A 14,630-nucleotide genomic window follows, 5' to 3' on the forward strand; every position below is an offset into this window, starting at 1 on the left:
GGGCTTCTTACAGGGCAGGGCACCCTGACTTCTCTTATGACTGGAGAACAAGGGGTAAGGGAAATGGGGGGAGTGGAAAGGAAATGGGAGGATGGGAGGAGGTGGAAATTTTTAATAAATAAATAAATAAAATAAAAAGGAAAAAATAAAATAAATCTTAAATATTAGATGTTAAGTACTAATGAGATGGTTTTATAAGTATGAAAATTTTTTGAAAACTATGTTTTTTCACATAATAGATAAAATACTAGAAAATTTGAGTATATTGAACATTCAAAGCCAATCCTTCATATTTCAGGTTCTTAATTGCTCTTAAGAACCACTTACACACAGTAGTTCAAAAACAGTATTGATTTTTTAGAACCAGTCAAATAATCCAACAAAAATAATTGCACTCATATTGCTTTTATATCAGCAGATTCTAGAACATAAAAAACTCATTTTAACCTTTGTTAAAATCACATTCATTTCAGCATTGTAATTTATCCATATATTAAGAGTAAATGGTTTCTAGTGATACACTGAAAATTCAATTGAATTAAAGAGAGGATTCTTCTGTGAATTCTGTCCCACATACTATGAATAAATACTGAACAATACTAAACTTTGAAGTACAAGTTTTGTTCTCATTTTGACAAATCATTTATACCTCAAGAGATGCCTCTTAGCATTTATCAATTCTTCAATATAGAAATGAGTTTCATAATTTTGCTAAGTCTGTCACTTTCTTAGTTAGGGTTTTATTGTTAAGAGACATGACCACACAACTCTTATAAAAAAACATTTAATTGGGTCTAGCTTGTAGTTCGGAGGTTTAGTTCATTATCATCATGGCAGGTGGCATGCAGACAAATGTGGTGCTAGAGAAGGAAATCCAAATCTTTCTACATCTTGATCAACAGCTAACAAGAAGCAAACTGTGCTCCACACTAGGTAGTATCCTGAGCATAGGAGGCCCAAAAGCCCACCCCCACAGTTACAAGCTTCTTCTAAGAAGGCCACACCTACTACAATAAGCATCCTACCAGTACTAATCCCTATGTGGGGACATTTTCTTTCAAACCACCATAGTAACTAATCAGGAAACAACTCTGTGTGTATAGAAACTAATGGTACTCAATGGATAGACTTTGGAAGGTTTATTTCAGTGATACAATAACACTGAATAAAGGGAAGCCCTAGGTATCACTGTACCACCTGTATGTTAGCATGAGGCTTAATAACATACAATCCTTGTATGAAAAAGAACAGTATACCAAATAATAATTTTATATACATCCACAATAAACATTCTGATGGACACTCAAGCATACACCACTCTACTTTTAAAACAAACTGAAAAAAAAAAACTCTTGAACTCAAGTGAACTATCCTAAATTTCTATTTTTTCATCCAGACTATTGTGGATTGCCCTTCTTTAAAATATTAATGATATACAAACATTCTTAGTGTAAACAGTTTAGTTCAATTTCATGATATTTCTAAAAACCCTAACCTTTGTAGACAATGAGGAAATTTCCCTATTTGTAGTGCATGTAGATTCTCAAATTGGAGTGTTTAGGACAATAAATCTATACCTAATTCTAACTTTTGTTTTGTAATGATTGTGCCATTCATTACTGTTGCTAAGGAATATATAACTAGATAAACTGCAGATTCTTCCATGCAAACAAATGATGGACTACAAACACGTTTTTTAAAATTCCTATTTCATACTGACCAAAAGGTTAAAACACAACTCCTGTAAAAGACATGATGCATGGCAATTGCTCCAAGAATATTTTAACCTTCAGCCTTTCGGTAACAATTAACAATAGAACAACAGCACTTCAAATAATGCATTTAAAGATGAATGAGAGCTTAGCATGGAGATGTACAACTCCAATCTCAGCACTAAAGAGACTGAAGAGGATCTCTACTTCCGCGGTAACAAAGTAAGACAAACTACGACAACCAACCAGGTAAGATGAATGAACCAGCTCACCTCATATTTGGGTATGACTGTATAGTATAAACTATTTGCAAACTTTAAAATAATGAAAGAAATGTTTTGGGGGTGTGGTTTTGTTTACCTTGAAAGGCAGTGGATCTTCTGTGAGAGGGCTGATGGGAAGTGATGTGGTACTGCTGGAAGGGCTCACATCACTCTGCGAAGAAAGAACACTTGTGTTAAAGATGACAGGCTTGAAACCATTTTCAACATTCCTAACCCAGAACCTCAAATTCCTTGTTAAGTTAACAAGTAAATATGAATAAACAAATATTCAACATGGATATTTTAATTAAATACAATGGCTTCTTCTTATATTAGGCAATATATAACTCTGTCCACTACACAAAGAAAAATCTTTGATGTGATTGAGAGCTACACTAGTCTGTGGGCATAGAGGTATGAATTTGGAGGGCAGTTTAATACTGTCTGTTTAGCATAATCATAGGAGTAGGTTCACACCTAAGATCTATGAGCTCCCAGTTATAGGATCTTGGACAGCTGTGCTCTTGAGTTTCCTCCTATATAGTAGATTTTAAACCAAACTAGAAAATGGCTGATTATCCACGTAACATTTGTGACACTACTGAATACATGAGCATGTCTTGCCATCCTTATCATTACTATAGCTTAAAGGGTTTACATGTAGGTAAGACTGCTGGTGACTTGTCTCTCCCATCAGCCTGAATAGCACCTTTCAGTACTTTGAGAGCTAGCCCACAGGGACAATGATTTCTGGCCAGTATCAGCTTAAATTCCCCAAGTCCTGTGTACAAAGTGTGTGACATTTTCAGCAGTAAGATCTTACCAATAATATCTGGTAGAAAACCAAAGGCAATGATCTCCATTGCTTGTAGCGCCTTAGGACATTTCTAACTAACAATGTAAGGGAAGAATTCTCACACACGGAACTAGGCATCTTACTTGGTATCTGTGACTACTAGAAGAATGATTCTCATTGTAGGTTACTTTCAATTAAACTCTTTAATCTGAATATACTTACATAAATATTTATATGATTACACACACACACACACACACACACACACACACACACACACTATAAAATTCCAGGCTTCTACTTTTTATTTTTAAACAACTTTAGTGTTAGTTATTTTCCCCAATCCACCTCGAGCCCTACTCTCTCACCACCTTTTCCACCTAAACCTCTCCCTCCCCATTATTCTTCCTCATGTATAATCACTTATATTCTACTATTCACCTCCCTTAACATATTTCTTCCCTCTTCACTACTAAGGGTCCTGTAGAGTTCCCAAAACCAAATTTAAAACATTTATAGAAAACAAGAACATGGTTGGAATGTAGTAATGTTATTGCAATCCTTCTAGAATTTAATTTAATAAAACTCCTTAAACTAATTCTATTTTTAAAAGATACAAGTTAGGAGTCATCATTAATCCACTTTGCTAAAAGCAAGAACGAGTTACTGGGAATAGGATGTAACCGAAGTTGTTTCAATGGATTCTTAGTGCACTTCTTAGAAAAACTCTTCCTAAGTAAGATAACAAATTAAAAAAAAAAACACAGAAAAAGGCATGCCCACTGCCTTAGTCTACTTTCTTTTGCTGAGATTAGACACTGACCAAAAGCAAGAAAGGAAAGAGTATTTGGGTTACAATCTATAGTTCATCATCAGAAAAGTCAAGTCAGGAACTTAAGGCTAGAAATGAAGAGACCATGCCATGGAGGAATGTTGCTTACATAATGCCTTGCTTCTTCTGACTGGCTAGCATCCTTTCTTATAAAGTTCAGGTCCAACTACTAAGGGACATCACCTTATACATTGGGCTCTACCTCCTACACCAATTATCTTTAAATCAAGTAAATGCCACAGGTTGACCTGGTCGAGGCAATTCCGCAATTGAGGTTCCATCTTCTCAGCCAGGCCAAGCTGACAATCAAGATTAGCCATGACATCTACATTTCTCAGTTTGGTTTTCAAATATATATGTATACAAATAAAGAAAACCTTGCCATAAAGATTAATATAAAAGAAAGAATTGACATGGTTTGATAAACAATAATGGCTTTAGTGCACAGAAAAGAATATACTTTAAGAATGGTAGATGCTGCACTTTCTATTTAAAAGCATTTTATTTCATTTATTAATGCTTACAATGAAGTACATACATTACAAATATGGACTAAAATGATCTTTCTTCTGTTGTTCTAGTTTTGAGACCAAGGAAAAGAAGTAAAATATCAACTGAGACCTTCACCGAGATTTTATGTAAAAATGACTTAGAAGGACTTTACATAAAAACTGAACAACACATAAAAGATTTGGGAAAAAAATCAGTTAGTGGCTATCTTTAATTTTGAAATTTATTCGAGGCTGGCTGTTAAATCACTAATCAATGAAAAACCCAGGAAATATTAATCCCCAAATCATCTGACAATAGTGAACTCCAGGAAATATTATGAGTTACAAACCTTTCTGGGTCTATTCTATGATAAAAAATGTTTATTCTACCAACCAATTTAATTCATAACTCTAACATAAGAAATAAGTGAAAAATGTTACAGAATTTGGTAAAGAGTTATGGAAAATCTAACTCTGAGCTGCAGAACATCTTGGAGACAGTGGAATTTTTGATACTTGTTTTGGAGGATCTGTACTTGTTAAAGTGTCATGCTCCCAGCAATAGCTGTGAGAATCAAGATGTCTGGATCATATACTGTACAAATAGTGTTTGAACTACCGTAAGACAGTGAACAGAGAATCAAGTCAAGTAGCAGACTTTTTCAAGGAGTGAGGTCTCCCAGGCCTTGCCTGAAGTCAGTGTGCAAAATTCTCAGCTCCAAGAGGCTGTCTCAGAGCTTTGTCTCAGTGTCACTAACACTTGAATGCCATTTATAGTGAGAGTTTTGTTCTGCCTCAACTGTAAAGTTCAATTCATGTTATAACACTTTAGTCCTGTTACTCTTAAAAAATCTTGGCATCACTGTTTTAAGCAAGAAATATATCTTAAATTTAAAAATCTAATGAACCACTCTCAAATATTAAAATGAGAAAACAGAGAAAAAGTCAAGTATAAGTATTGTCATGTTTGTCTTACATGTTTGTGAAATTCTTTTCAGTGCCTTGCAATTGGGCATGTTTACTCTTCTAAATAAAATTATACCAAGATCTTTGGAGATGAGTATTATCAGTACTTCAAACCTTAATTAACGTGCACTTTTATTCAAACACTGCAATGTTAACACAATTGCCTAGTAAGATACCAATTCACAAAATACAAAAGCATTCCATGTTGCTTTTTACAATTTTAAAGGTTATAATACAAATTAATTCACATTGTTATTATAAAAATAATTTGTTAGAACTAGGGCTTCCTATGCTTTGTTTGTATTTTAGACTTTGCAAATAGTTCAAGAATTCCATGGGCACATAAAGGAGATGTACTCCAAGAAGCAAATCTCCACAGACTCGATCTCCTTTGTCTCATGCTATGCCTTTGTTCTTCCTTAAGCACCAGGTCTAACTTAGATCTTGTAGTGTGTCATAAGAGCTTGTTCTAATGCTAACAGATGTCATTCACTTGTTTATCTCGTTCTAAGTTAATAAAGTAGCACACACTTTCAACACCAAAGAGAGTTCATAATATAACATTTTTCCTGCCTCTAGATTATTTCACCCAAATTTGGTTTCTTCTTTCTAATTCTGCCTCATGCTGGTGATCTTCTCTCTGCTTTTCTATACATTGAACTTAATGTTATGTATGAACTTGATACTTAGTGGCTGCAAGTAGCCAAATGTTCCCTTGAAGCACTTTGGAGACTTTCTGGCCAACACTGCCCTTTACTTATGAATTCTGTTCTCTGGTGCTCCCTCTACTTGTCTAATCTTCGAGAGACTTTAGACCTCCAGTTAATGCTGCTTTCAGAACACAGTTCCTCTAGATTCCCATGTGTATATGTACCGCCTGATACATGTGGTCCCTAACCTGTATTTCTTTGGGGGAATGGTGAAAGCTTTCAGTGCTCTTGCATTGTTCAGTCACATGGAGCCATGGACTTGGACTCATAGACCCTGACTCTTTTCCTTGTTGTCTCTTTCACTCTCCATCTACTAAGATGTCAGTTGTGTTCCCTATAATATATTTCCATCATGATACACTGCTTGACCATGGACTGAATCCTCTGGACTATGAACCAATTAAACCTTTGCCTTTTTAAGTGGATTGACTTAGATACTTTGGTAGAAGAGAAGGCAACTAACAAACACTAATTTGCAAATTTTCTCTTAGGGTAAGTTTTATGTTTATGTAAACTTGACAAATATAGTAACCTGTATAACCATCACTGAAATCAAACGGCAGAGCATTTCAGCAGCTCGTGGGGTTTTTTAATGTACCTGTACATCCACCTAGGAGATATTGTTTGCCACTATTGACTTATTTATCCTTTCATCTTATGTCACATAAGTTTTCAGCATAGATTTTAACCCAGTTTTTTCCTCATATCTTACTTTTAAATACAATATATTAAAAAACTGTTTTTTTTTCACTCTGTTTATCTTTCCCAGTTATTTCCTATGGCTCATACACTTCTTGTTTCAACTTAAGAGTCTTGGTCCTACTTGATGTTCACAGAAACTATAAAGTATCTTTTCTTTTTATTTTATTGACTTTTCATTTCCAAAGCAATGCTCAGGAAGTAATAAATATAGGAATAATTTTCCCAGTATAATTTTTCCATTATAAGACTTAAACCCGCTTCATCTATAACAAGTTAAATAGTAAATATGGTATCTGTTTGATTGTATCAACAGAGAGAAAGAAATCTTAACAAAATTATTAAAAATATTTTTAAAACAGACAAAGTTCTTCTTATTGTGCAAACTCCCAAGTAGATGGCTCCCAGAAGAAATGAAAGTCTGAGGTGTCAAGGAACAGGAAGAGGTTATAGGAGACGCAATGCATCTATGTCTCACAGACTGGGTTTTTTACGCTGACATATTGATATGCCTTTGACACTAAAAAGACATACAAAACAGAAAAGGGTGCCTTAGATGAAATTGTTAGAGATAGGCAGGAAATATTACTCTAGAATAATATCTAGAATGGTAGAATAAAATCTAATTTAAATAGTTATAGATGTTTTTGAGCTCCATTTCAGTGTGTTGAGAGTTAGGTCTCCTACAAGCCAAGTAGATTGCCACAGGTCTAATGAAAGCACACAATTATGGGAAAACAATGGTTAGAAGCTGATTAAAGTTTCTCCTGGGTCCTGAGGCAGATCTTATATGTGCACACAAGATGCACAGTTGCACGAGGGCAGATGGCATATTAAACCACTTTGGATTGACAATATGGTAAGGGAACTTGCCATAAAGTGTCATGCTATTACTTTAATCCCTGGGATACATGTGGCAGAAGGAACTAGGTAAGGTTGTCTGACTACCATATACGTGGCAGTTTGTGTGTGTTTCTGTTATCACACACACACAAACACACACACACACACACACATGCACACCTCTGGTTCACACACCCTAATAATAATGTTTTTCTGGTTTTCTTTTTATATAGGGGCTGGGCAGGGACATGGTCATTCTGAATCCAAACTCTGACTTATTCCCTACTGAATTATGACTCTCATCTTAAAATCTGCTCAGATGACAAACATAGAAGTCAGGATTCTAAAAGTCATCAATGTTGGTAAGAAAACTCAAATATAAACTTGTCCTGTGAATGTGCTGAACTAAAGCTAGCTAAAACCTCAACTTCAAAAGAAACAAACAAAACCTACTGGGCGTAGTGGTGCAAAACTGAAATCCCAGTTCTCAGGAAGGTGAGGCAAGGAGAATTGCAGGTTTGAGACCAACCTAAGCTACTTTGGGAGAGGATTTCCTAAGTACACAACAAAAGAAAAGCAATAAGCAGACTTTACTAATCCTAACCAATGGTCTCTCCAAATGAACATGAAAGAAAATTTTTTGTTTTGCTATAAAATTTTTCCAAGTTTGATTTCAGAAAACAGTTCTGTGAAATGGTATACCATGTGTTCTGAAGAAGAGTTAAAATGTTTGGCTGGAAATGCAGTTTTGTTCAACGAACACTGCCTACTTGATATTAGGCAAAATAAAATGAGGGTGTGACACTTGTCACACTTCACTGAAGCAGAAGGAAGATGAAAGGGAAGATACATGGCAAATTAAACAGAAACCTATGCTGATTTGTGAGTCTGAAACTTCTCACATTTACAATTCTACTTATGAGGAATACAAACATGACCTCCCTTTAGCAGCACTGAGTAACACAATGTCCTTCTACCCTCTTCAGCAGTAATATCTTCTGGGTGATTCACAAGGGTCTATCACTTGATCCTACCATTCTAGTAAGCATAGAATTTCCCAACCATCTATTTGTATAGCATAGTATGAAATTATATATATATATATATATATATATATATATATATATATATATATTTGGATTTTTGAGACAGGGTTTCTCTACATAGCTTGGGTGCCTGGTGCCTGTCCTGGAACTAGATCTTATAGACCAGGATGGCCTCAAATTCACAAAGATCTACCTGCCTTTGTCTCCCAAGTGCTGGCATTAAAGGCATGCACAACAACATGACAAAATTTTATATTAAGTCCAGTTGCAAGTATTATTTTTCTTTAAATAAAAAGTACTTTTTCTTCATTTCAAATAAGGGGATTTCTATGAGTATTATAACTCAATAACATGTTTCCAATAGCACAGACCTAAACCTAGGTTTGTTCTGTTACCAGAACAAAGACTTCCCAGAGAACTGGATGAGTTGTTCAGAATATGGCATTTAGGCTTCTAGAAAGTTTTATGTTACAAAGTAAGGGAGTACTCATAAAACAAAACATACAATGTAAACTAAAGAGAAACCTAGTCAAAATAAAACAGCTCTCAAATGCCAGAGTTGGAACTAAATAACAAGCAACACAGTATTGGGGTATAATTCAAAATCCTTCAAAGCATCACTGCACACAGCAAAAGTTAATGAGCAAAAACACAAATGAGGGAGAAAAGACAAACACTCATATGGGAATACCACAACCAATTTATGTAGATAGCATTTCTTTTTCAAGGAGTAGGACTTAGTACTACATGACCACATAGAGTATGCCTTCAAGGATGGGATGACTTTCAGAGGAAAGCACAATGAGGGGGGGGGGGTTGGGATCTGTCAATACAGAAAACTAGAAGGCCCTGACTTTGCTGAGTGTCAGAGGTCAGTATCAAATACATGGCATGCACCCTTGATAGGTGACATCAGGGTATTCTTACATGCATTGAAAATATATCCATTTAATCATAAGAAAATAACTAACAAAAATAAAGAGAGATACTCTGTGAATGATGATGCATGCTCATTCATACAAACAATACAAATAATAAGAAGAGGGTCTGTGAAACTTTCATAGATCATGCTTGAAGAAGATATAATGACCAATAGTCATATGATATCCTGGGCAAGATCATTATTAAGAAAAAGTATATTGGGGAAAATTGATGGATTTGGTGTGAATTGCCCAGTTATGCTAACAGCCATGCATCACCATTAAAGTACTGCCCTCCACTAAATAGGATAAAGGTAGGCCCACCAGCATATACTTATGACTCTAATGTCCATGTAAACCTCAAACTAATCTGAGACTAATAGTTTACTAAAGAATAGCTCCACAGAAGTATAGCCTGACAACTTGAGGCTATAATGTAGAATAGCCACTATGCACTTAGCTTCTCAGTTTTACTAGACTTTATACTTTTTATAAAAAAATAAATTTTGTCAGGTCATTTCCTTTGGATGTGTTTTATCCTCCAATTCTAGCCTTTACTGAGGATTGCTCTGAAATGCGGATCTTAAATTCTTTTGCATGCTTCCATGTTTGATGTGCGACTTCCCATGTATGTTGTGAATATCATTGTTTAATAAAGAAATTGTCTTGAGCCTACAGCAGACCATGACAGAACAGAGCTAGGCAGGGAAAACTAAACTGAAAGCTGGGAAAAGGAAGGCAGAGTAAGGGAGAAGCCATGGAGCCACCACCATAGACAAATGTGCTGAAACTTTGCTGGTAGGCTATGACCATGTGGTGATGCACAGATTAATGGAGATAGGTTAAATTAATGTAAGAGTTAGCAAATAAGCCGGGCGGTGGTGGCGCACGCCTTTAATCCCAGCACTCGGGAGGCAGAGGCAGGCGGATCTCTGTGAGTTTGAGACCAGCCTGGTCTACAAGAGCTAGTTCCAGGACAGGCTCCAAAGCCACAGAGAAACCCTGTCTCAAAAAACCAAAAAAAAAAAAAAAAAAAAAAAAAGAGTTAGCAAATAAGAAGCTAGAGCTAATGGGCCAAGCATTGATTTAAATAATATAGTATCTGTGTAATTATTTTGGGAGTCTAGGTGGCTAGGAAACAAACAAGTGGCCTTCATATTACATATATTCTACATGGGATACCTAAAGGAAAGCTTCTACCATATAAAATGATCTATTTATTTAGATTATTTGAAAGTGATCAGTAGATTGATTTCAAATTATTAATATTTACTGAATGTCATAATACATTAGCACAAATCCATTAATTGGGCTGCCGCTGAAAGTGTGATCAATGGACCTGTTTTTTTTTTCTTTTTTTTTCATGTTTTTTTTGTTTGTTGTTGTTGTTGTTTTTTCGAGACAGGGTTTCTCTGTGGCTTTGGAGCCTGTCCTGGAACTAGCTCTTGTAGGCCAGGCTGGTCTCGAACTCACAGAGATCCGCCTGCCTCTGCCTCCCGAGTGCTGGGATTAAAGGCGTGCGCCACCACCGCCCGGCTGGTTTATTTTTTTATATTTAAAAATTTCCATCTCCTCCCCTCCTCCTTCCCCTTCCCTCCCCTCCCCTCCACCCATACCTCCCCTCCCTCCCTCTCCAGGCCAAGGAGCCATCAGGGTTCCCTACTCTATGTTAAGACCAAGGTCCTCCCAACTCCCCCCAGGTCCAGGAAGGTGATCGACCAAGCTGAGGAGGCTCCCACAGAGCCTGTCCATGCAGAAGAATCAGAGCCCATGGTTTATTTTTTTATTTAAAAATTTCCATCTCCTCCCCTCCTCCTCCCCCATCTCTCACCTCCCCTCCACCCATACCCCCCCTCCCTCCCTCTCCAGGCCAAGGAGCCATCAGGGTTCCCTACTCTATGTTAAGTCCAAGGTCCTCCTAACTCCCTCCAGGTCCAGGAAGGTGATCAACCAAGCTGACAAGGCCCACACAGAGCCTGTCCATGCCGTAGAATCCAAGCCCATCGCCATTGTCCTTGGCTTCTCAGTCAGCCTCCACCGTCGGCCACATTCAGAGAGTCCGGTTTGGTCACATGTTCCATCAGTCCCATTCCAACTGGAGTTGGTGATCTCCCGTTAGTTCTGTCCCACCGTCTCCATGGGTGAACGCACCCCTCATGGAGTTTGCTTAATAAGAACCATGTGAGAAGCCAGGCGGTGGTGGCGCACGCCTTTAATCCCAGGACTCATGAGGCAGAGGCAGGTGGATCTCTGTGAGTTTGAGACTAGCCTGGTCTACAAGAGCTAGCTCCAGGACAGGCTCTAAAGCTGCAGAGAAACCTTGTCTCGAAAAACCACAAAAAAGAACCATGTTGAGAAAATTCTGATTTCTATAATACAAGTGAACTACTTTTCTTAACAATTTTCTTTTTATATATGAAAATTAGTTTATTCATGTAATCATCCAGCAAGTATTAAATAAACATCAAACTTTCCTGGGCTCTAATTTTAGGTTATTATCTTATTTCACCTGGCTAGATGTTAGCAGACTTGACCTTAACTATATGATATAGTACAAAAGAGAATTCAAGTTACTTAATGGTGACACACAGATATTTTGTATGTTAGTAAGATTCTTGAGTTCTGTTGGGTGTTTTCTCAGCTATCTACAAAGTAAAAGGAGCCAGTAAGCCTGGATTTCACCAGTCCAGGGTACTGACCACTTAAGAACAGACATCACTCTGTAAGTACTTAGTAGACTGTGAGGATGGTGGACCACTCATCTCATAGCTGCTACACATGGTATATATCCTGTGCCTACCTGGTTATTATTTTATCAGTAATACAAAATCAACAGTGGTAAGTGACTTTCATCCTCTAAGTAAGGACTTGGTATTTATACTATCAAAGAACAACAACCTCTCTTCTCTTCCAATTACCTCTTCAGGTCTAATTTTCTCCAAACAAAAATGTAGAGATTTTAAAACATATCTTTTTACAGTAGATAATAGAGACTTTTACCTTCCCATTCTCTTCCTAATTCTTTTTATGTGAGAAACATTCTTATTTTCTTGTGAAGGGTGACTACATCAAAATTCTGTATACAATGCTTAAGTATTTCTGGTCAGACCTTGAAACAGGTCTGAACACACATAAAGTCCCAGCCAAGGTTTCCAAGTGCTCACAGACAGAATGTATGACAACCTAACTACAAAAATGAAAATCAAATCTTGTAATTGCACTGGGAATTTTAGGAGGTGATGTCTTCACTTACTATCAGTGCTGAGGTTATAAGTTCATGCTTCTCACAGAACAGTGAAAGGCTATACGTAGATCAGGAGTTCCCAGGGCAAAAGCTAACACTCCAGCCAGTCTAAGGAAACAGAGAGGAAAAAATCTGAGTCTATTTGATACGTAAACAATTCAGGTCTATGTGGTCAGGTTAACTTTTAAAAGACACTGTACTTAATATCTAAATTTTCTTTCTAATATAGGAATAAACTCTGTGGTTGGTGAGCTTATAGATGAAAAGTTTAAAGTTGTGATTAGAACATTCAATATTTATATGCCAGTAAAAACAATTTACTAAATTATTTCCATTTTTTTTTTAGTGGGGCGTATCAGATTATGTAATTATCCATTGTTGCTCCACAAATTTTTGGTAAAAGAAATCTCTGGATATAAGAGTATTGTTAGTTAGTATAAGTTCACATCTTAGACTAGAAAATATATTTAAAATATTAAAAATTCCAATTAAAAGAAATTGTTATTTTCTTCTATATTTTGGCATTCAGTTTTAAATTGTTCTAAAGTATTCTATGGCACTATTATAATGCTCTTGCTTTAAAAACTGAGTTGAAATGAGATTGTATATCTATATTTTAAATGTATTTTCCTATGTTAATGATAATTAATGTTAATGATAATCACTTTTTCCAAAAAGATCATAAGTCATCTGTATGTTTTTTTTTTTTTTTTTTTTTTTTTTTGGTTTTTCGAGACAGGGTTTCTCTGTGGTTTTGGAGCCTGTCCTGGAACTAGCTCTTGTAGACCAGGCTGGTCTCGAACTCACAGAGATCCGCCTGCCTCTGCCTCCCGAGTGCTGGGATTAAAGGCGTGCGCCACCACCGCCCGGCTATCTGTATGTTTTCTTATCAGTATTTATTATTTCTGTTTTATACAATGTGTTTTGATCACATTTGTTCCCCCAACTCATCGCAGATCCTCCCTCCTTCCCTTTCCAAACAATATGTACCAAACATTTTAAAAATGCTAATTAAGTACAGTTTGTGCTGCCCATATATCCTTGATGTTCTGCCTTCCACTGGAGGATAGTCAAAAAAAATCTTTGGCTGTACTTTTACAGAAAACTGACCATTCCTCTTCCAGTAGTTATTAAATGACAATCCTAGCTAAGGGTGGAACTTTGTTTTTACCTCTCCTACTCTATGCTGGGATTTTGTCTAGATGGAGCTTCAACAGGCTTTGTGCATTCTCACAACCAGTGTGAGTTTGCATGTGCAATTACCTTGGCCCTTACAATAAATCCTACTGGCTAGCTTCTTAACAATGGAACATCATTCATGCTTCAAGAAGAGAAAAACAGTCATCAGTCTTGCTCACATGTAAATGCTGCCAGCTGCAACAACCAGACTGGCAAGACACACCCACTAGTGTAATAGTGGTACAGATTTCCTGGAACTAATCAACTATTTTCTTATTGAACTTAAATCAAGGAAAGTGTTAGATATAAGAAAGGCCCTAGAGGAGAGCATACTATTATCATTATTCTATTAATGGGTATATTAGCAAGCTGACTCATACTGATTATTTCTATCGATACATTTCTCAATCCCAAATAAAAAAAAACATATTTCTGCAGTATATGGAATTAACAAAGAGACCCATAACTGGTTACTTTGCAGAGAGAAAGAGACTTTGGAATTCTCAGACTTAAATGGGCTCTATTACCTCCCAAGGCATTGGGGTCATTGCAGAAGAAGGGGTGGAATGATATTAAGAAAAATAGGCAGTGGATAACTACAGGCAATAACTAATGTTTTAAATGGCATAATATTTATGGAAATACTAACATATCAGGTCTAGTCTTGGCTCAGGTTCAGGTCCTGAGACGGAGAAGCACTGACTCAAGGAAGAAATCTTAACCAATAGGTGTATTGCACTCAGGTGGTCCTTAATAGCCATCTTTATCTATTAACACAGTTTTTTTTCTACCAAGGTTATATAAACAGCTTTATTATTGGCCTCTATTTTGTATTTTTAAGAAAAATATCTTATTTTAAGAAATATATCATAATCATTTATAAAAGTCCCCACTGTTACCTTTTATGCTTCCCCAAATACACTTTCCCA

General features: G+C 36.4%; 1 protein-coding gene across 2 annotated transcripts in view; it reads right to left on the bottom strand.

Annotated features, from left to right (window-relative positions):
- Window positions 1-14,630, bottom strand: part of Ccser1 (coiled-coil serine rich protein 1) — a 626,740-nt gene that overhangs the window by 173,070 nt on the left and 439,040 nt on the right. For both annotated transcript variants that reach the window (XM_038318799.1, XM_038318800.1), the window contains exon 7: window positions 2,073-2,147. In XM_038318799.1, coding sequence (XP_038174727.1) covers window positions 2,073-2,147 — 75 coding nt within the window. The remainder of the gene's footprint in view (window positions 1-2,072; window positions 2,148-14,630) is intronic.

This window comes from Arvicola amphibius, chromosome 2, assembly GCF_903992535.2.
Source record: "Arvicola amphibius chromosome 2, mArvAmp1.2, whole genome shotgun sequence".
Taxonomy (NCBI): domain Eukaryota; kingdom Metazoa; phylum Chordata; class Mammalia; order Rodentia; family Cricetidae; genus Arvicola; species Arvicola amphibius.